The sequence below is a fragment of the Phocoena sinus genome, chromosome 1 (genome assembly GCF_008692025.1).
Source record: "Phocoena sinus isolate mPhoSin1 chromosome 1, mPhoSin1.pri, whole genome shotgun sequence".
NCBI lineage: Eukaryota > Metazoa > Chordata > Mammalia > Artiodactyla > Phocoenidae > Phocoena > Phocoena sinus.
In genome coordinates, this window is record NC_045763.1 from 82,512,104 (window position 1) to 82,536,732 (window position 24,629).

Sequence of the window (24,629 nt, forward strand, 5' to 3'; positions counted from 1 at the left end):
TCCTTTAAAAGACAACAATTGGCATCCTCTCACAGGTAATTAAAGCCATTAACACCAATAAATGTACATAAATTTTCAGAGGTTTAAATTCTACTCAATGATATTGCAAAGAAGGGACCCAGACTCAATCATTCCTTCTGTATAATGATAAATGCACTTAGGCAGAGTCTGAATTCATTTTATCCTTCCTAGTCAGTAGTGACCTAATGATAAAAAAAAATGCAAATTGATGCATGTGTGAATACAGTGATAATCTCTGAATTTAAAAAATTTGGGGCTTCCCTGGTGGCTCAGTGGTTGAGAGTCCGCTTGCCGATGCAGGGGACACAGGTTCGTGCCCCAGTCCGGGAAGATCCCACATGCCACGGAGCGGCTGGGCCCGTGAGCCATGGCCACTGAGCCTGCACGTCCGGAGCCTGTGCTCCGCAACGGGAGAGGCCACAGCAGTGAGAGGCCCGCGTACCGCCAAAAAAAAAAAAAAAAAAAAAAAATTGAATGCTCAAATTACATACATTAAAAATCACTTATTGTAAAAACAACAGATGAGCAAATTATTATATTAATTTCTTCAAATATAAATATTTGAATGATGGTTATATACTAAGCATTATATACCAACACTGAGAAATACAGCAACTGAATAAAACAGGCAAAAATTCCTCTCTTACGGAGCTTCCATTCTGGTGGGGGGATGTGGACAACAACAACAAACATGTATAATTTATGGCAAGAAATAACTGTTTTGAAGAAATATAAAGCAGCATAAGAGTACAGTGATTAGGATATGAATATTATTTTAGATAGAAATTTGGCCAAAGGAGCTTTATGTAAGAAAACAATAGAGATCTGAATGAAGTGAGATTATACAGTATTTGAAGTTCATAATGATAACTCTGAATTGTCAAAAAATATTAAAATGATATACATGATATATTTTTAAATATTTCATGGCACCTTGGAGTTCAACCTCTTAATTCTATTATAGGGGTATGATCTGCTCTAAATAAGTATTACAGTAGATGGTGACTAAAATCCATTAAGAAGTGTAATTCTGTTTGAGAAGGAGGAAACCTCAGCAATATAACTTTTACAAATAGTTCAGGAAAATGGCTAGAACCTGAAAGCTGTTACACTTTAAAAAAGGTTAAATTCACTCTGAGACACTAATATAAAACAGCTCCTCCAAAGATGGTGGGAAAGGCATTATTATAAAGAACATTAAGTATATTACAAATGTAGTTATCTCAGATTAACATGGGGAGGGTGGTGATTATGAACTTTAATCCAGACCTGAAAGTTTCAAGTTGACTGAAGGATCTTTGAAAATAAATTTAATAAACTTCAACCTCATAAGTATATCTACTACAGAATGCTACAGTGTGCATAAAAATGAGTATTTCCTCATCTAAATGAAACATTCACGAAAGTACAATTTTCATAACTACATTAAAAAAAGCAGGCTTTAATTTTATCAACAACTAATTACATAATTATGTAATTTATTAAATGAAGGGTTTGAAAGAATTTGGTTTGTGGGAAAAAGTTTTATTCACAAGAGAGCAGGAGTAATTGGAAGAGTTGGTCTGAAGAGATCTGAAGTACAAAAATATTTGACTGAGTTCTCCCCCTAGTGGAACTTGAAAATGATCTAAGATATTTCCATGAATAAAAATAACCTAAAATGTATTACTCTTACAATTGAAAAGGAGTTTCAGGTTTTAACAAAAGATCTATTTATGGATCTTAACCTGCATATAATAAATAAATGAATGAATGAAGTTTGAATCGTTAAGATGTTTACTGAAAACACATTTATCAAATGTCTTAATGGCAAACTAGCCATGGAGAACTCAGTAAAAGCAGAAATACCTAAAAAGCAGAGGACTAGGGGATACAGAAAAACACAGCAATTTTTTGAAGACATAATAGCATGTAGAATGATACAGAATTTTAAAAGAATATAGAAACTTTGTAAAGAGGGGTGTGTGTGTGTGTGTGTGTGTGTGTGTGTGTGTGTGTGTAGGAGGTGGGGAGAGAGGATGGGGTGGTAATGGTCAAAGAAGAGGCTAGAAATGCAAGTCTGGACAATAATGAAAAGATAAGGTTTTTATGTTTTAGAAAGAAAATTCTGGTGGCTCTGTGGAAGAGCTCAGGGTGGAGAAAAAGAAGCTGGACAGGAAGTTGTGACGTTCAGGTGGGGACGAAGGCAGATGAATGAAGGGAGTGGCAGGGGGGAATAGAAAGGCCATGAAAGATTTTTTTTAAAGTTTCTGAAATGAGTAAAATTACCTTTGATTTAGTTTTAGATTTACTCACGACTTTTATCTTTTGAAGAAATTGAAGAGTTGGACATGGTACTTTAATCTGTACGAATTATCAAGAATTATCTGAAGGCAAATCTATATGAGTAGGTGAGCAGGTGAAACGCTGGTAGGCATGTTAGCTAGCAGAAGCACTTTGTAAAAATAATTTGGTACTCCCAAGTGAAGTTGAAAGTTTGCATACGTAGCCTTGATAAATATGGCATAACGTTAAGAAAAGCATAAGTGAAGTTCCTACTAAGCTGAATAATTCAAGACGAGATGATACCACTGAACAAGCCTTGAGATACAAAAGAATAAAAACATTTTGGCTGGAATAGGAACACATTTGATTTTAAACGTGTTGAATTTGAAGGTCCTGTACAAGTTCCAGGAGGAGTTCTCTACTGTCCATTAAACATACTGGTCTACTGATCAAAAGACACAATACATTAAAAACAACAATGACAAATGACAAGTTACAAAGTGGGAGTAGCTATCTGTAAAACATAAAATCAACTTGGAAAGAACTACGCGTACATAAGAAAAAGATAATCCTAAAGAAAAGACATACACAAAAGACTTTAATAGGCACTTTATAAAAGATGAAATCCCAACTGCCAACCTCATTAGTAATCCAGCAAATACAAATTAAAACCATGATGAAATACCATTGCATACCCACCAGACTGGCACAAATTAAAGCTTCTGACACCACCAAGTGTTGGGGAGGATGTGGAACAACAGGACTTTCGTAGGCTGTGGTTGGCAGTTAAAGTGGTACAAACACTTTGGAAAATAAAACTGAAGATCTGCATGCTTTATGACCCAGCCATTCCACACCCTGGCATCATGCTACAGAAACGTGTGCACACGTAGTCAGTATAGTGTACAAGATTGCTTCCGATCTCAGCATTGTGTATAACAGTCCCAATCTGGAAATTTACAAATGACCACTAATATCAGAGTGGATATGTACACTGTGACATATTCATGAAATGGAACATGTTGCAACAATAAAAATCATGACTCATTAAAACAGTGCTGAACAAAGAAAGAAGAGAGACAAATGAAAATATTCAGCATGACTCTATACGAAATTCAGAAATAGGGAAAACTAAACTGTGTGGATGAGAGATGCATACAAAGATGACACCACTAAAAGGAAAAGCAGAGGAGTGACTGCTATAAAATTTGGGATAAGGGAAAAGGGTGTGATTGGGTAGACTTCTGGAATATAGGCAATATTCTGTATCTTGACCCAAGTAGTGGTTACATGGATACTGTTTTTATACATATTATAATGTAGCTTTGTTTTATGAACTTTTCTGTTTACTGTCTTCATAATTTTTTTTTTAAAGGTGTAAGATTATTGATTAGGGGAAACATGCTAGGATGGAGATAGATTAGAATTCATTGTTATACACTGAGTAGTTTTTAAAAAGCCAAAAAACTTGGATGCTCAGAGGAATACAAACACTCAGAACTGAGGAAAAAAAGACTGAAAACAAAGTTCAACAAGAAAGAAGAAGAGAGTCAAAAGAGGGTGGTGCTAGGAAAATTCTGCAGCCCACAGAATGAGAGGAAATATCTGCAAAAATATCTCTTTATATCTGATATGGGATTGACACTGAGAATATATAAGAAACTTCCACAACTCAACAACAACCCATTTAAAAACTGGGCAAAAGACTTGAACTGCCATTTCTCTGAAGAAGACATAATGCCAAATAAGCACAATGAAAAGATGGTCAACATTATTAATCATTAGAGAAACTCAAATCAAAACCACAATGAGATACCACTTCATATCCATTAAGATGGGTGTTAAAAAAAAAACAAACAACAGAAAATTAACAAGTATTGGTGAGGCTGTGGAAAAACTAGTCCCTGCGCATTGCTGGTGGGAATGTAAAATGGTGCAGCTGCTGTGGAAAACAGTATAACAATTCCTCAGAAAATTAAACATAGAATTACCACCTGATTCAGCAATTCCACTTCTGGGTATGAATGAAAACAGAAATGAAAACAAGGATTCAAACAGCTATTTGTACGCTCACATTCATAGCAGCATTATTCACAATAGCCAAAAGGCAGAAGCAATCTAAGTGTTCGTCAATGAATGAATAAACAAAACGTAGTATGCACACACAACAGAATATTATTCAGCCTTTAAAATGAAGGAAATTCTGACACATATTACAACATAAATGAACCTTGATGACGTTATGCTAAGTGAAATAAGCCAGTCGCAGAAAGACAAATATCCTATGATTTCATCAATACTTATATGATACTTAGAGTAGTCAAATTCAGAGACAGAAAGGACAATGGTGGTTTCCAGGGGTTGAGGAAAGAGGGGAATGGGGAGTTGTTTAATGGGTACAAAGTTTCAGTTTTGCAAGGTAAAGAGTTCTGGAAATTGGCTGCACAACAATGAGAATGCACTTAATGTCACAGACTGTATACATTAAAATTGTAAATTTTACAACAATACGTGAATTTTTACCACAATAGAAAAAAATGGACTTGGAAATGAATAAGTGTTGAAAATAGAAGCATAGTCATTAGGATGAAGACATAAGTCACTATTCAGGTGCAGAGGGAAGGGGAAATAACTGCATTATTTTTACATGTACTTTATTATTTTCATGTGTTACCTGGATTTCAAGCTCAGCAATGTGCTGCTGTAGTTCAGCCACAGCAGCTATGCTATCTGCTTCCCGGAGTCTCACAGCCATCACTTCTTCCTTGTTCTAGCGTGGTAAACAAACCAAACCAAAAATAAACCATATAATAAACCAAACCATTAATAAAACATAAACACTTGTAACATGCCTCAAATTTAGAAAGTGACAAATAAACCCATGATTAAATGAGAGAAAAAATGCCATTATATCCTGAACTTGGTATAAAAGGAAGAATAAATGTACAGAATAACATTCCATCTCACGGTAGTGGCCTCTCCCGCTGTGGAGCACAGGCTCCGGATGCGCAGGCTCAGCGGCCATGGCTCACGGGCCCAGCCGCTCCGCGGCATGTGGGATCTTCCCGGACTGGGGCACGAACCCGTGTCCCCTGCATCGGCAGGCACACTCTCAACCACTGCGCCACCAGGGAAGCCCTGCTCAAACTTTTAAACTAAAAGTTAACTTAATTAAAACTGGTGACTGTGAAAGCTGTTAATTTTTTAACCAAGAACAATTACTGAGAACTTTCAAACACGTAACTAGGACAACAGATTAACAGGGAATATAAAAACTAAGAGTATGATAGCTAGATAATATTTTTTAAATTACATTTTTTCTGAGGCCATGAAAGTTAATGAGTATTTACGTTATACTACATTTTTTCTGAGGCAATGAACTTTAATGAGTATTTACATTACACTACAAAGGAAAGTAACAGAAATTAGATTATATCATAATTCTAATCTTCCTAGGAAAAGCATAATATCAATTCTACCACTTCAATATTTCACAAACAAAAAGCTCTAAAATTGTATTCTACAATATCCATGCTAAATAATAATGATCCAGCAGTAACAAAATATGAAGAAAGACAGAGGAAAATGGGGTATACAAAAATATTTTGCTCCTTCATTAACTTCAGTTGAAATTTAGCAATCATTTAGTATCAAAAATGTGCATCATGGTGACCATAGGAGAAATTTAGCACCTGACAGTAATATAATATCAAAAATTTAAAAATACTAAATTTAGTAAAAATATAATAATTAAACTTTTAAATTAAAAAAATAGGGCTTCCTTGGTGGCACAGTGGTTGAGAGTCCGCCTGCCGATGCAGGGGACGTGGGTTCGAGCCGGTCCGGGAAGATCCCACATGCCGTGGAGCGGCTAGGCCCGTGAGCCATGGTCACTGAGCCTGCGCGTCCAGAGCCTGTGCTCCGCAACGGGAGAGGCCACAACAGTGAGAGGCCCGCGTACCACACACACACACACACACACAAAAATATATATATATTTTGCCGCGGAGCAACTAAGCTCGTGCACCGCAAGTACTGAGCCAGCACTCCAGAGCCCCCGCACCACAACCACTGAGCCCCCATACCACTACTGAAGCCCGTGCTCTTAGAGCCCGTGCTCCGCAACAAGAGAAGCCACCTCAACAAGAAGCCTGCACACCGCAACAAAGAGTAGCCCCTGCTCGCCGCAACTAAAGAAAACCTGCACGCAGCAACAAAGACCCAATGCAGCCAAAAATAAATAAATTTTAAAAATATATAAATATATATATCAATCTTATACTGGTACATCACTACAAGCAAATACTGCTTTAAATATTTTGCCATTTTGTACATGGCCAGAAAGTGTAGTCTCTGTACCCAGTGCTGTGATGGAAAGTGCTTAACGACCAGCTCTCAAGCAAGTGTGTGTACGTGTGCGTGTGTACACATGTGTTTGTATGTACATTTATTATATATTTTAATATAGACTGAAATAGAAGATGTATCATATACAACACACAGTTAATAAGATATATAATGCTATTATAAATTCTATGTAGTCAATATACTCTCAGAGAATGCTTTCACTAATTTTTGCAAAACTATTGTATCCATAGGTCATCTACCACTGAAAATGAGGAAAAGTGAAGTATGGATATGAACGTTGGTTAATTTTTGTTCAAGTTATCTATTCTGATAATAGAATTATTATCATTCTGATAACAGTAATCAAACACTGAAAGATGATTTCCTCAATATTTTTGTGCTATTCATAATGTAAAGACTAAAGATACAACAGATTTTTAAGCTTTAATCTGCATTAACAGTCTAGAGCAGGAGTCAAAAACTTTTCCTTAAAGGGCCAGATAGTAAATAATTTTAGACTTGTGGGTCGTACAGTCTATCACAACCACTCTATCTGCCACTGGAGTGTGAAAGTGGCCATATACAATATATAAATGAATGGGAAAGGTTGTATTCCAATAAAACTTTATTTACAAAAACAGGCAGCCAGACAGATTTGGGACATGGTCTATAGTTTGCCAACTTCTGGTCTTGATAATCCACAAAACAATAAATCAAGCCCTGATTTGTAGTTTGCCAATGTATGTGGTGTAAATACTCCCATCATGGCTCCTTTCAAGTTAACATAGCATTAGTGAACATTAATGAATATAACATGAGTAGCACACATTGGTATTTCCACTAAACAGATACAAATAGGTATAAATAATCTTAAAAGCACAGATAATAGTAAAATGTAAAAATAATTAGGAAATGATGACATTTGAGTATTTACTACCATAATTTGTCTAATCATGTTGAATAATTTAATTTTTAATATGGCTGTTTAACAAATTTGCCACTAAATTCCTGAAAATTTACTGGGGTGGCCAAAAAGTTCGTTCAGGTTTTTCCATAACATCTTGTAACAATCGGTTCTTGCAAGCCTTTACTAGCCAGCTCCAGCACACCTCTGTGTCTATGTTTAATAAAGTTCAAATCTCTTTCTGTCACTCTCTAACTTTAAACACTTTAATGGTACTCCACAGATCTTGAGATAACAGGTTCTTTTACTGGTGTCCAAGATTCTGTATGATTTGGCTCCCTATTTACTGCTCTAGCTTTATATCTCACCAGTATTCCTCACCACACACTTCCCTCCAACTAGAATGAACTTCCTCAGTTCAAGCAAAAAACCTATTGTTCCTTTTCACTTTTGCTCTTCACATGTGCTATTCCCTTTGTCTACTGAACTCTGCTGCCTTTCCTTGACTACTTCCTACATATCCTTAAGGTCTCAGCTTAATCATTCCTTAGTTAGCTTTGCTTGAACCATAACCGTAACACTAAATGCCCATTATAGTATTCTATATACCTCCTCAATCATAGCACTACTCATACTGCATTGTAACGGTGTGTTTGTCTATATCCTTTGCTAAGAGAAAGCCCCTTGAGGACAGTGATCTCTCTCCAACAGCCAGCACTACCTTGCAACCATGTGAGTGGGACACCTAAAAAACCTCATCCTTTAGCTTTAGCGAAGCCTTTAGATGACTGTAGCTTCATGAGACTCTCAATCATAACCACTTGATTAAACTGCTCCTGAATTTCTGATCCACAGAAACCCTAGGATATTAGTGGTTACTGCTATTTTAAGCCACTAAGTTTTAGAGGTAATTTGTTAAATAGCAATAGATAACTAATTATACTCTACAAATTTTAACATTGTATAAAAACATTATATCCATCAAGTAAAAAAACAAAAATCTGGGCATCAGTTTTCTCCCAATCTTCCCCCTCTCCAATCCAATCACCAAGTCTCTACAAAAATTACTGAACTGATCTACTCTGCTTTAGTACCACTGCCAACACCTGAGCCCAGGCTAGCAACTCTGTCTTGTATTCAATACTATTACCTGATGATCTCATATCAAATCCCTCTCCAACCCCGCCTCAAATCCATCTCCACACACAGTGGCACGTGTGTTCTTTTAAAAAATAATTACAGGGCTTCCCTGGTGGCGCAGTGGTTGAGAATCTGCCTGACAATGCAGGGACACGGGTTCGGGCCCTGGTCTGGGAAGATCCCACATGCCGTGAAGCAACTAAGCCCATGAGCCACAACTACTGAGCCTGCGCATCTGGAGCTTGTGCTCCGCAACAAGAGAGGCCGCACAGTGAGAGGCCCGCGCACCGCGATGAAGAGTGGCCCCCACTCGCCGCAACTAGAGAAAGCCCTCACACAGAAACGAAGACCTAACACAGCCAAAAATAAAATAAAATTTTAAAAAGCTAAAAACAACAAAAAAATTATATTAATCGCTACAAGCATTATCCCCTAATAAATGCTAAAATTAGTTGCTGAGGGACTTCCCTGGTGGCGCAGTGGTTAAGAATCCACCTGCCAATGCCAGGGACACAGGTTAGATCCCTGATCCGGGAAGATCCCACATGCCGCAGAGCAACTAACCCCGTGTGCCACAACTACTGAGCCTGTGTGCCAGAACTACTGAAGCCCACGTGCCTAGAGCCCATGCTCCATAACAAGAGAAGCCACCGCAATGAGAAGCCCATGCACCGCAACGAAGAATAGCCCCTGCTCGCCACACCTACAGAAAGCCCTCATGCAGCAACGAAGACCCAACGCAGCCATAAATAAAATGAAATAGAATTAGTTGCTGAAACCTTAAGGATATTTGCATAAACTCAAAATAGTTCCTCCAAATACTTATTATTGTCCAACTCTGGTGGTCTTAACACATGCCCACAAGTTCTTTGATACTCTTTCCTTCAGGAGTTGTGGCTCAATGCCCTTTCCCCCACTCAGACCATTGTCTAGGCTCAGTAACTTGTTTGTAAGGACAGAATATGAGGGGAAAAAGCTTTGTAGTAGAGAAAGCTGACAGATAACCAACTTAATCAAATGACCAAAGTTAACACCACTAGATGTAAGATATATCAAGACAGTATGTCCCTGATATGATGCACTGGGAAAAACACTTCATCTCTGTATACTTTCCTAAAATACATAACCTTGGTCAAAGCATGAGAAAACATATGACAATCCCAAACTGAAAGATTTCTACAAAATACCTCACAAGTATTCTTCAATAGTCAAAGTAATGAGAGATAAGAAAACACTGAGAAACTGTTGCAGCTCAAAGAAGAATGAGACACGATGGGGAAATCTAAATAAAATCTGTAATTTAGTAATAACATTATACCAATGTGCATTTCTTAGTACTGATAAATGCATCATGGTTATGTAATATGTTAAAATTAGGAGGGGCTGATTAAAGGGTATATGGGAACTCTGTACTATCTTTGCCACTTCACTGTAAACATAAAATTACTTCAAAATTAAAAGTAAAAAAACTGAAGCAAATATAGCAAATCAAAAAATATATCATGTTTCTTTCCTGCTTAAGACCTTTTTAGTGGCCTCCCACAGCATTTAATAGTAAAACTCAAACTTGTTACCAAGGCCTATAAAAATCTACCATAGTAAGAAGTGGAGTCCTAGCTTACCTCCCTGACTTTATCTCATTCAGCTCTGCATTATACATGAGACTCAGCAACCAAGTTCTTTCCTGCTTTTGGGTCTTGAACTCTGACCCTTTTCATGCAAAGATCTTCCTCCAACTCTTCATATGGCTGCTTCCTTCTTATTCTTCAGGTCCCAGCTCTGCTACCATCTCCTGGCATTCAATCTTAATTGCCACTTCCCCTAACCTCCCATTCTATAGTACATCATTACCAATGATCTTTCCTATTTTTTACTTATTGTCTCACGAAACATTATGCCCACTTTCTCCATTACAGTATCCCCAATGCCTACAAGAAAAACTGACAAATAGAAGACACCCAAATATTTGACAAATATGTAAGTACTGATAGATGCCATCATTCTTTAAAGTCTCATAATCTCACCTCTTCCCATCCCTATTTGAAAATCACTGTCTTAGAACATATAAATTATATCTATTTAAAATGAAAAGATTTGGTTACACAATTTGCAAGTAACATGATGAAGAAACTGGTACTATCATGCCCTGCAGGTCAAAGTACAAAATGATACAACCCTAAGCGGGGTAATTTGACAAAATCTATGAAAGTACAATTGACCAAACAATCAAATTTACAGCAATTCATCCTACAGGAATGTGTAGATATACTTCTATACATCTGAAATTATGTATGTACAAAGTTATTCACTATACACTGCTTGTAGTAGCAAAACACTGGGAACAACCCATGTGCTCATCAGTAAGGACCTAGTTAAGTATACTATAGTATACGCATGAAATGGAAAACAATGTACCTTAGTAACTAATGAGGAGATTCTTTAAGCACTGATAATTGAAAGCTCTACAAAACATACCACCAAAAAAAAAGCAAAAAGTAGAATATATTACTGTCTGCTAACTTTCACATAAGAAAGTGAGGAGAAGTATACACTTTTAATTGTATAAAAGTGTATATTTCTAAAAGTATACATTTTAAATTGTTAGTATCTGCCTAAAAGAAACTCTAAAAGAACTTATCAGAAAGTAATAAAAGCAGTTACTTGGGAAAAAAATAAAAGGGTATCTGGTAGGGTCAGGAAGAAACTAAAAGGGGAATGCTTTCATTTATATTTTAGTTTAAAAATATCGAAGCATTATGAAAAAATGTGTAAGTATTAAGCTACTAAAATTTATATGAGGGACTTCCCTGGTGGTCCAGTAGCTAAGACTCTGTGCTCCCAATGCAGGGGGCCCAGGTTCGAACCCTGGTCAGGGAACTAGATCCCACATGCTGCAACCAAAGAGCCCGCATGCCGCAGCGAAGATCCCGCATGTGGCAACGAAGACCCCGTGTGCAGCAACAAAGACCCAATGCAGCCAAATAAATAAATATTTAAAAAATAAATAAGCAAATAAAATGTATATGAAATATAAGCAAGAGGTTTATTTCTTCTTTTTTTCTTCCTATGATTATTCCATATATGCACAGTATTATAATCATAGTATAATACTTCACTCAGCTTTCCTCTTAACATTATTTATTACACAATTTTATGTTTGTATATGAATAGAGACTAGAAAATCTTTCTATAATCTTCAAATTTAGATTTATGTAGGAATCCTACAATCTTATTACTAAAATCCTGAGGGCCAGGTGTGTTACGGAATTTCAGATTTTTTAGACTTTCTAAGAGTAGTAAGGTGCATAAACCAAACATTAGTACTCTCCAGTGGGATCTGAGGCAGCATCCATAATGAAAGAGTATACTCAATGCTTAACACAATGAAGCAGTGAAGTATAAATACCCACACCAAGTGGGATAAATAAAAATTATAAATGCCTGTAAATTAATTCAAATCTGGTTTTGCTTCCAAATGGATTCGTGTGAAATTTATGAAAATGTTTAAATTTCAGTGTTTTGGATTTTCGTATTAGGGGTCTTAGACTTGTACTGTTTCATCTTTAAGTGGGAACATTCAAATTCAGTTAAAGAGGGAAAATAACACTAATATTAAAAACAGTATCCTGACATATTTTACATCAATGAAAATAATATGAGCTTTAATAATTACTTATCAGCAAATCACAAGCCATAATCATATAAAACTAAATGAAAATGAATCAGATTTATATAACTGAAGGACTAGTTCCCTTGAAAAAGTTAGGTTTGTTGCTGAATTGTTCCAACATGACAAAATAAAATATGTACACTTAACCAGAATGTACTAGATGCTAGGGTGACAATTAACACTGATCATTCTTGAAATCTGCAAAAGGCATTAAAAAGACTGAATATGTCAATATACACCTTAAACATGGGGGAGATCTCAGAGTCAGTATCTGTAACATACTTTACAAAGGTACTAATGAAAAGTTAAAACTAAATAAAATCTCATATCGGTTCTGAAAATTCTGAATCTGAGCCCATTACTTAGATAAATTCAAAGAAAACCATTATTTTCATCAGCAAACTCCCCAAATATTTATTTCCAAAGAATACTGTACTTTGATTAAAAGGTGCTAAGGCATTTGAGGAGCAATATTAAATCCAGTAACAGTGTTAACAACATGTTTAAAGGAAAACTTATACCAATAATAAAAAAGACTAAATTTAATTCTTTATTAAAAGTAAGTCAGCACAGACACTGTAGCACCAAAAAACTCAAACAGATAATTAGTATGATAAATCAAATTGATGTAACCTCATGTCACATCATTTTATTTTTAAATTAGTCTAGGGAATTCCCTGGCAGTCCAGTGGTTAGGATTTGGCACTTTCACTGCTGTGGCCCAGGTTCAATTCCTGGTCCAGGAACTAAGATCCCACAAGTTGCACGATGAGGCCAAAAATAAAAGCCTAGTCACATCCTTCAAGAGGGACTACTCTTATGTCAGTACAAACTTCAGTACTGCCTACAGATTTCTGTCAGTGTAAATTGTAAGAGCCATGCATATTTATTAGGATGTAATTTCATCTCTGGATTTCAGTGACACTGATAAACCACTCAAGCTTCACTCTTGGTTTTTAATGACACCAGAACAAGTTGATGGAATTACAGCTTTATATGTGCCATTGAAAGTCTTATTTCTTATCATAGAATAATAAGGCTGGAATCTTTAAAGGGCATCATTCCTACTATCTCACCATGGAAAGATGGATGTCTAGTTTATTTTTAAAATCCCATTACTTGTCCTCAGTAATCCATTCTAATGTTCACACCACAGTCTTCTCTTCAGTTACTTCACACACACACACACACAGTCCCTCTCCTTCCACCCCATTTCCCAACCTCCTCTTCCTCTCACCATTACTATATTGTAAATTTATTAAAGGAAAAAACGTCTACTTGCATTCAAAAACTTTTACACGTTTTACGAATCTAAACACTTCACAAAAAATTTAAAAACTGATTAAAATAGCAATGTGAAATGTACACAATTTTCCCAACCCACTGGTACACGCACACCTCTTTTGCTCTCTAGCCAGAAAACATATATTAATATTGACAGCCTGCCAATAAGGTACCAAAAAAAGCAGAGTTGCCCCAACCTTTCTAAATTACCTATCTTTTTGGTTGAGACATTAAAAGCTTCGGTTTTAAAGGGCTATGGGTAAAAAGAGATACCAATCTTCAACCACTTGGTTAACTTAATTTCCTGCACTGGCATTTAACCAAGTGGTTGAAAATGAAGTTTCCTGACTGAAATCCACCCAGAGCAAGATGAGCTAACCTGGCCTGAAAGCAACTGCCAAAGTAACTTCAGGAAAAGTAGGAAATAAGACTAGCTTTTTTTTGGTTTTATGATAATGTACTCAAATGATGAGACAAAAACAAAAAAAGTATTATTATATTGACAAAAACATAAACTTGCTAAATGATATATTTACCTTGCATTCAATCTCTGCTTGTTTGCGCTTTGCTTCACTTAATTGGGTAAGTAGCCCTTTGTTCTGTGCAGAAAGATACTGCACCTTCTCCTGTAGATTGATCACCTCTTGTTCTGCTCTTCGAAGATGATTACTATTGATCTGGTTCTAATAATTAAAAATATAAAAACTCAGAGTATAGATAAAAGGCCTGAAAAAATTTATAAATTTCTACCTACGCATATTATGCCTCAACAATATTCTTAATATTATTATTAGTTATAGGCCTATTTTATTCAACAAATAGTTAAATACATTAAAAAAACTATAAAACTGCTTTAAGAATCAAATCATCCAAAAGGATGCATAAGGTTCATATTAGAAATTCTCATTAGAGGTCCATTTACCATTTATACAATAAATATCTATAAACTATAAGGATGTTTACATAGAACTTGTAGGTATTAATTTCTGAAATAGGCAATATGGTATAAAATAGATGTGATACGATGAATTTAACTCCCTTTTCCAGTTCCCAAAAGAAAACACAGACTAATCAAAAGGTATCATCACCACTTACTGGACTGTAAACTTTTTAATGTCACAAAATATATCACATGAACTTCTACATTCCTAAAATATATATAGCACAGTCTGTTTTTATGGAGGATGGACTGGTTTTGAATTCTGGCTTGCTATTTGGTGAGTAAGTAAACTAGTTAATATCTAGTTTCTATTTCCTCATTTGAAAAATGTACATAAAAATACTATCTATTTCTCATTTGGTTATCTTTAGAATTAAACAAGATAATAATACATGTTAACAGAGCTTAATATATAGTAAGAACTCAATACATGCTAGCTGCTTAGTGTATTATAACTATAGGACATGATAAAAAAATAGATCTTTTATTTATTTTTATTGAAGTATATAGTTGATTTACAATGTAGTTTTAGTTTCTGGTGTACAGCAAAGTGACTCAGTTTTTTACATATGTATTCTTTTTCATATTCTTTTCTATTATGGTTTATTACAGCATATTGAATATAGTTCCCTGTGCTGTACAATAGGATCTTGTTATAGATCTTGAATTTACTGACACGAGGCAGTTTTCACATTCAGGATTGACCCAGCTTGAATTCTCTCAAAGCTAAATTATTCTATTAGAGGACTGAAAGAAACAGTATGGATTTTCATAACCAAAGACAGGCAAAATTAGGCTCTTCATTTAACCGTTCTTCAAACTTGGTCAAGTTAACTAATGCCATCAAATTATAGTACACTGATAGAACCATAGATATTACTGCTTGTCTTTTAAGGCTGTGTTTTGAGAATTATGTGAGAAAAGTTTATGGAAGGAGTTCTCACCTAATGCCTGAAATTTAAGACATTTAATAAATACCCAGTTGTTACTATTATTAAACCTATTCTATCTCACTCTATGAAGATGATCCTGCCTCCAGTTTTAATTTTAAAATCTGGATCATCCAATAGATTTAAGCTCTAAAACTTTCTACTACTTCCAGGTTTCTTCATCTTCACCACTCATCTTCCTGACTCACAGAAGAAATGCCTCCTTCCTAAGACCATCCTCTATGTCACCCCCTTCTTTCTCACTTTCAATCAATGAACACTGTCTACAAAATTAAGAGTGAACTTCTTAGTACTGTATTCAAAATGTTCCACAACCTCTTTTTACTGTCTTACCTCCTACCATTAAGACAAATAACTATACTACAGAGGGACACAACTTCAACATAAGCTGCAAAGAATTCCCACAGACAAAACTCCTCCCTACACCCCTGAATACCATTCCACGATCCAAAATTACAAAACAAAACACTCACACATAAACAAAATCCAAGAACTGACTATGAGTGAGAAATGGTAGACAAAAAAATAAATAAATAGCAAGAATAGATTTTTAAGAACTCTAGATAGTAAAATAATCACATAAGGGCTTTATACAAAATAGTTTATGTTTAAAATTATTAGACATAGACATAAAAAGAGGAAGCAAAAACATAAACAAAGAACAGGTCACTGTCAAAAAAGCATTCAGCAAATTTGAAAAATAACCAAATATAATTTTTAAAATTAACAGACACTGCTGTTAAAAATTCAATTATGTTGAGACACAGAAAAGAGAATAAGGGGGTATAAAATACACCTATTAGGTGTTTCAGGATAAAATATACCTAACAGGTGTTGCAGAAAAAAAAGTGAGACACGATGGCCTAAGAAGATGGTAATAGTTGGGAATCTTTTACAACAACAACTACATATGAATCTACAGCTCAGGAAGCACAACTAGTCCCAAACAGGATAAATATCAACATAAATAAAGCCTCATCAAAATACATTATAACAAAACTTATAAAATGCTAAAGAAAAGAAGAGGCAAATCAAGGGGAAAATTGAGTATCTGTGAAGGCGGAAAGTGAAATAACCAGCAGACATCTCAACAGGAAAAATTGGTAGTGCTTAAAAAAAAATTCATTCTATAAAAGTATACTCAGCTAACAACATACAAGAGTGAGAGAAAAGTACATTTATTTTAAGAAAGTGAGAGAGTTTACAACTCATGATCGAAACTGGAAAGAAACTGTTTGATAAAAGTAAGAAGAGAGCAAAAAATTGGCATGCAGGTAGACAAATCCACAGGAGTACTGACTCCATAAAACAATAATAATGCCTAGGAATTTGGAGATATAAAAAAATGTACAATAATCGTAAGATGTAAGAACAACACGTGGAGTTATTCTAAGGCCCTTATATAGTTTGGAAGAATGACAGAGATAATTACTAACTTTAGACTTTGTTCAGTCAGGCAAGCATTTTCTTCCTTTTTTTTTCCTTTAGGTAATAAACACTAATAGAAAAGAAAAGGAATTATAAAAGTCAAACTAATAGAAGGAGAAAGAAAACACTAAATCCAATAAAAAGCAAGAAAGGAAGAAAACACATAGAAAGAAAGAAGAAACAGAATACAAAATAAAATAATTTCAAATACATCATAATAAAGACTTTTTGGGCTTCCCTGGTGGCGCAGTGGTTGAGAATCTGCCTGCCAATGCAGGGGACACGGGTTCGAGCCCCGGTCTGGGAAGATCCCACATGCCGCGGAGCAACTAGACCCTTGAGCCACAAGTACTGAGCCTGCGCGTCTGGAGCTTGTGCTCCACAACAAGAGAGGCCGCGACAGTGAGAGGCCCGCGCACCGCGATGAAGAGTGGCCCCCACTCGCCGCAACTAGAGAGAGCCCTCGCACAGAAATGAAGACCCAATACAGCCATAAATAAATAAATAAAATTAAAAAAAAAGACTTTTGATTTCTGATTGGGGATATAGAGAATCAGAAAGAACATTGCTTCCACCTTTTCAATTAAAAAAAAAAAAAAGCCAGCCAAACTCTAAGTTCACAACTAATGTGGAACCCAGAGAGGTGAGGTCACAGGACAACCAACTAGCTCAAAATCTAAGAGACAGGGCAGATGCTGCTAGAAGCTGTTAAGAATAATTCAGCTAGAATAAACATTGAATTGGTGGAGCTCAAGTATGGGCTGGCTAGAGAGCATGGAGCCCGTGGGGAGAATAGAGTGCATAAACTCTTATACACTTTTCCCTCATGGACCCCAACAGGTACACACGAAAAAGACTGGTGGGAGTCCTGAGAAAGAGATCTCCATGGTACAGGCCGCAGGGAGGGGGAAAACAGCTGATATGTGAGGGGCACTAATCCTTGCTTATCTCCTCTACAGAACAAAAGGTTTAATCTGCTTGGAGCAGGGCAACAAATATTGTTGTCTCTGGGGCATGGGAAATATCAGTGCATCTGGGGAAGGGGCAGGACTATAGCTTGGGGGTAGGACAGGAGCACTAATGAGACCAAACACCCCAGATCCAGGGACATGATGCAGCCTAAGACTGAGGCTTTATCAGAACAATAGGGCAGAAGTGTTCTCTGACCCTCCAATTTCCTGCAACAAGTAACAGTGGAATACTGCTGGGGACCCTGAAGTACTGTATGAAGGGAAGACCTAAAGATATTAAGAAAACCCTTTGGCAAACCAACCCCTGATCTAAAAATAAGATATTGCTAGAGGAATCTGAAGCCCGTGGTGCAATGAGGGTAACCACAGAAACAACAAACCTCAAACCAGCCCAACTCCTGACTATATCAACTCAAATCCCCCACATTAAAGACCTAGTAGAAGGAAAGATGTACCCATTTCCAGGCAAGAAACTATTTACCTTAGTCTACTGCTCTACACAAGATACACATCTAGTTTTCAACAAAAAATTACACAGCATAGGAAAAGGTAAAAAACAAAACACTTCCAAGAGACAAAGTAATCAACAGAACCAGCCTCATATATGACACAGATATTGAAATTATCTGACAGGGAATTTAAAATAAGGGCTCTATGGGAAAGGTGAAAAATATGCAACATCAGATAGGTAATATCAGCAAAGAAATGAAAACTATAAGAATTAAACAGAAATACTAGAAGTAAAAAACACAGTTAACAGGTGTAAAGAATACCTTCAACAGCTCATCAGACAACTCACAAATTGGAGGAAAGAATCAGTGAACTTAGTGATAAATCAAGAGAAATATGTCAGTCAATAGAAACTGAAATACAAAGAGAAAAAATAATGGGAGGAAAAAGAGTAGAGCATCCAAGAGTTGCTGGACAACATCAAACAACCTAACATAAGTGTAAATGGAATCCCTGAAGAAGAGAGTGTGGGAGAAGAAATATGTGATGAAATAATGACCCAGAAATTTCCAAATTTCATGGCAGTCACAAATTCACAGGTCCCAGAAGCTCAAGAAAAAAACCAAAGCAAAAATCACATCAAGTCAAATTATATTTCCCTAGGAAACTGCCCATTTCATCTAAATACTCAAATTTCAAATGTATCACTTAAACTTGTTCAGAGTATGTTTTTAAAAAATATTTTCACTGGATCTATATTTATGTCCCTTTTTCTCATTCCTAGTAGTGTTTATTTGTGCCTTCTTTCTTTTCTTAAAAAGTCTTGAAGAAGTTTAGCACATCTTACAGCACCAGACTCAAGAAGAAACAGAAAACCTGAAAAGATCTATAACCCTTCAACAACTAGGATCAATAATTATTACACCCACAAAACAAAAACAAAAACCAAGACTGTTTAAAGGAATGAATTCCAGGGACTTCCCTGGTGGTCCAGTGATCTCGTGCTTCCACTGCAGGGGGCACAGGTTCAATCCCTGGTCGAGAAACTAAGATCCCACATACCGCCTGGCCCAAAAAAAAAAAGGAATGAATTCCAGCAAATATTCAAGTAATGGGTAATTTCAATCTTACATAAAACTTCTGAGAACAGAAAAAGTTAAATACAACCCAACTCATTCCCCCAGCTTACCTTGGTGCCAAAACCAGATAAGAGGCTCCCCCAAAAGGAAAATTATAGCACAATCTAATTTAGGTACAAAAAAATCTAAATTATGAAAAACCTGATTCCTGCAATGGGAATATGTTGTGTATGTCTCTGTTTGCATTCCATATTACAAACTTGTTCTTCAGTATTTTGATAACTGTACCTCAATATAACTGGTTTTCTTTGAAATCCTATGTAGTTTATGCATCAAAAAACATTATTTTGAGATGGAGTCCATAGGTTTCAGACTGCCAAAGGGGTTCATGGCACACAAAAAAGATAAGAACCCCTGTACTAAAGAAACTCTTAGAGATATACACAAGAAAACATGCAAGAATGCTCATAGCAGCCCTGTGTGTAATAGCAAAAATCGGTACGAAAAGGAAAGTGGCTCCATAAACCAAGGTATACTTATCAGGTGGACTTTTCTAAAAGTCATTAAAATGAAAGAACTGGAGCTACATGTATCAACAAGGACCTATCTCTTAATCTGGATGCTGGATACATAGGTGTTTGATGTAATATTCTTTAGATGACTAATACAGCATTAACATCACATGACACTATCTGTTTTTATTTTCCTCACTTTGCAATGAGAAAACTTCATGGATCATCACCAGTACATGCACTGACATTTAGGAGCCATGATCATTAGTCAGGCACAGTGCAAAATACACATTCCTTAGGAAGCCTTTCTCCAAACCACCAAGTTGCAATTAACTGTCCTGTCCTATTCTCCATAGCAATTTCTATCTAACTCTCTACTTACAAATTTCTGAATTATATATTGCTTCCAGTTTTACTGAGATATAATTAACATATAGCATTTATAAGTCTAAGGTGTACAGCATAATAACTTGACTTACATATATTGCGAAATGATTACCACAGTAAATTTAGTTAACCTTGATTATCTCACATAGTTAATTATATTAAATACAGTTTGTGCTTGCCTGATTTCTCAAGTGTAAGTTTTTTTTTTTTTTTTTTTTTTTTAAGTGTAAGATCTTTGATGGCTGCATACTGCTTTGTAGTCACAAGTTCCCAAAACCACATTTGCTGAGTTTGATCCATTCACCTATAGTCACTCTGAAATAAATCCTGAACACTGGCTTAAAAGTTGTGTTTGCATCTTTAATATCTATACTGGGATAAAATCTGATTATAAAAATAAAACTTACCACCACAAAGCTGGATTTCTACTTTTCATAATCTTACTGTTATTTTTATTTACAATGAACAATACAAGAAAATAACTCTGAACAATGTAAAACAAGATACGTTTAATCTAAAGGATTTACATATCCACATTACCATGTTCAAGTTGGGATAACCATTTCCATGTTCAAGTTGGGATAATCATTTTTTAAATATCTTCTATGTATTTTTAATTTTTTTATTAAGGCATAGTTGACATATTAGTTACAGGTATACAACGTAGTGACATATAAATGCCATATGGTATGGCATTTATATACACTGCAAATTGATCACCACAGTAAGTCTGATAACATCACTGTCCAAAGTTATTGCAATATTATTGACAATATTCCCTACACTGTATACTATATCTCCATGACAACTATTTTATAATTGGAAGTTTGTACCTTTTAATCCCCTTTACCTATTTCTACCAACCCCAATCCTTCACCCCTCTGATGAACATCAGTTTGTTCTCTCTATATATAAGTCTGTTTGGGATAATCATTTTGCAGTAAGTATACAGAATGATATATGAGTTAACTATGCCCCCTACTGACTGAATAAGTATTTTGAAAACTGAATAACATTACAGAGAATAAAGAATATAGTCCACACAGATGTACCACATAAAAACCAAATGTACCAAAGGTACTTTTATAATGTAAATGGGTTACATAAAAAGGACTTTGCAGATCTTAAGTCAAGCATATTTGAGATAAGATTTATTAGAGAAAATGGGACTTGAGAAGAAAGAAGTGTAATTTCGGAATTGACTGCTCAGAGTCACCACGCTACACAACTTTAGGAAGCATCATTCACATTATATTCTACATCAGTGGTTCTCAACCAGGGGCAATTTTGCCCCCCAGGGTACATTTGGCAATGTGTGGAGATGCTTTCGGCCATCACAATGTGGCAGGGGCGTGGTGCTGAGTAGAGGGTAGAGGGATATGGTAGTAGGTAGAGAGGCCAGGGATGCTGCTAAACATTACTACAATGCACAGGCCAGTCTCACAATAAAGAATTAACTGGTCCTGACTGTTAATATTGTTGAGGTTAAGAAATTTTACTCAACATGAGTATTCCCTTTCAGGTTGTACAACAATGAAACAAAGTCATATAGAGTTTTATGACTTGTTTAAACTTTGTTGAAAGAGTCAGAGAAGATATTAAATCTCTGCTGTCAAGGAATATACTTTTAGCCCTTTTTATCTGGGCTAGAAAACTGCAGTCTAGACAGTTTCATATGTCCACCTTTTGGCTCTGTTCTAAGGATGATACAATTTGTGCATAAACTTTTAATGGGCTAACAGTATTTTTTAAAGCTATTAGGCTTTCCCATTATACCTGTGTTTCCATTTCCATCATCCTTTGTTTTATTTCTCTTATTTCTGCCTGTGTTTCAGCTTCTCTAAGTCGAATGGTCATCAGTTCATCTTGTAACTCATTCACAGCATTTTTCTTAGGTGGGTCTTTCCATCTCCCAGTAGTACGAGCTAAGTGGCGCTGAAATACAAAAAAATTATATCGCAACAAATATTCCCAGTATTACAGTAAGAGTATTTCAGGACCAGTACTGTATAAGGCACTTTATATGAATCATTTTATTTAACCCCCAGAAAATCTTAAAAGTTAAACACTATTATTTTAAATATAGAGGTGAGAAAATGGAAATTGTGAGTAAGTAACTTCAGAAAGGTCACACAGCCAGTAAGTGGTAGATGTGCGATATAAACTCAGATATAGTTCAATTTTTTTTATACTGTGGATTAATTATTGTAAAGAATACATTTTTCACCCTAATTTTTTTCTGAGAGATTTTTACATTATTTTGTAATGAAATCCCAAGAAAAGGGGAAAATTGGGCCTTTCATGAATTAAGGAAACAATATTAGAAGTTGAGAGTAGTGTTCTCAAAATATCTGTGGTGAAGGACAGTTTTGTTTCATTTGTTTCTAATCTCTAATGCCACCTGATACTTCCTAAAAAAAAAAAAAAAAAGCCATGGCAACTTAAAGGACTAACTTCATTCTTTGCTAGATGCATCCCCCATCCCAAATTCATACCAAGATCACTATTCTGAAATGATGTGTAGTTTTTTTTTCTTCCTTCTCTCCCTTCTCTCTTATAGATTGCTTTGTTTTGTTTTATTGCTACTTATCAATAGTTTCCCTCATATGTGAATAAATTTGTGGGTGAATAAATCTGTGGGCATATAACTAACTGAATGTCTGTTTTATTTTGTGGGAAAACCATTTTCAAAAGAAGTTACAAATTCATAAACAAATTTATATTGGTGTCACCCTTCTGATGTTTCATACTGACCAATGAATTTAATATCAACAGGAGAAGAAATAAGTACTATATAAAGAAGTATTTTCTTTTAGTTCTTTAGAAAAAGTTACACAAATCACAATGGTATAACAACACAATAAAAATGACTTGATCTCTATTTTATCTTTTATTTACTTATAAGAATCAGAAAGGGAGAAAAAGCCTAAAGGTACTTTCAATTTATAAATGCTCTCAGTTTTGTATATTAAACAGGGTCTTTCTCACTTTAAACTCAGATCCTAGTGTTGGTCATTAACTACTTCAAATTCACACAAAATGGATATTCAGGTTTTACCTTTCTTTTTTAAAGCACACAAAATATTTTGATATACCTGCCAGTGTTCCTCTAAATCTTTGACTTGTTGTCTAAGTTCTTTTAAACCCGTAATAGCTTCTGCCTCTCTCAGTTTCACAGCAATGAGTTCCTCCTGAAGCCTTGCAATGTTATTCTCATCAGGAAACGAGTTGTTTCTCTAAAGCAAGAGAAAACTTAATTGGGGATTTTTTTTAATTTGAAGAATAAAATACAGCATATATAACAATAAAATACAACAAAATAATGAGCTGTTTTCTCCCATATGTAATTGTATTTAATTTTATTGAGATATAATTCACAAACCATAAAACTTACCCTTTTAATGAACACTAGTCAGTGGGTTTTGTTTTGTTTTGTTAATTAATTAATTATTTTATTTTTGGCTGTGTTGGATCTTCATTGCTGCACATGGGATTTCTCTAGTTGCAGCAAGTGGGGGCTACTCTTTGTTGCGGTGCGCAGGCTTCTCATTGCAGTGGCTTCTCTTGTTGCGGAGCATGGGCTCTAGGCATGCAGGTTTCAGTAGTTGCGGCGCGCAGGCTCAGTAATTGTGGTGCACAGGCTTAGTTGCTCTGCGGCATGTGGGATCCTCCTGGACCAGGGCTCAAACCCATGTCCTCTGCATTGGCAGGTAGATTCTTAACCACTGCACCACCAGGGAAGTCCCTAGTCAGTGGTTTTAAGAGTATTCACAGGGTTGTGCAATCAACATCACGAACTAATTTCAGAACATTTTAATCACCCCCAAAAGAAACCCTATACCATTAGCAGTCACTCTACTTTTCCCCTACCCCCAGCCCCTGGCAACCACTAATCTATGTCTCTATGAATTTGCCTATTCAGAATATTTCATATAAATGGAATCATAAAATACATGGCCTTTTATGACTAGCTTCTTTCACTTAGCATGTTTTCAAGTTTCATTTTTTTATTGCCAAATAATATTCCATGGTACAGATATACCACATTTTATTTACACGTTCATCAGTTGATGGAAATGTGGGTTGTTTCCACTTTGGGGTTACATGAATAACACTGCTATGAACATTTATGTAAAAGTTTTTGTGTGGATATATGTTTTTAACTCTCCTGAGTATATATGAAAGAACAGAGATGCTGGATCAGATGGTAATTCTAATATTTAACTTTTAAGAAATTGTCAAACTTTTCCAAAGCAGTTGCACGTTTTACATTCCCACCAG

The 24,629-nt window shown here is 35.6% G+C and overlaps 1 protein-coding gene across 4 annotated transcripts in view; it reads right to left on the reverse strand.

The window, feature by feature from the left end:
* EVI5 (ecotropic viral integration site 5) overlaps positions 1–24,629 on the reverse strand; it is a 211,682-nt gene that overhangs the window by 53,011 nt on the left and 134,042 nt on the right. For all 4 annotated transcript variants that reach the window (XM_032652186.1, XM_032652180.1, XM_032652169.1 and 1 more), the window contains 4 exons: positions 23,444–23,584; positions 22,125–22,283; positions 14,168–14,314; positions 4,961–5,056 (listed from right to left, as the gene is read on the reverse strand). In XM_032652186.1, the coding sequence (XP_032508077.1) occupies positions 4,961–5,056; positions 14,168–14,314; positions 22,125–22,283; positions 23,444–23,584 (543 nt within the window). The remainder of the gene's footprint in view (positions 1–4,960; positions 5,057–14,167; positions 14,315–22,124; positions 22,284–23,443; positions 23,585–24,629) is intronic.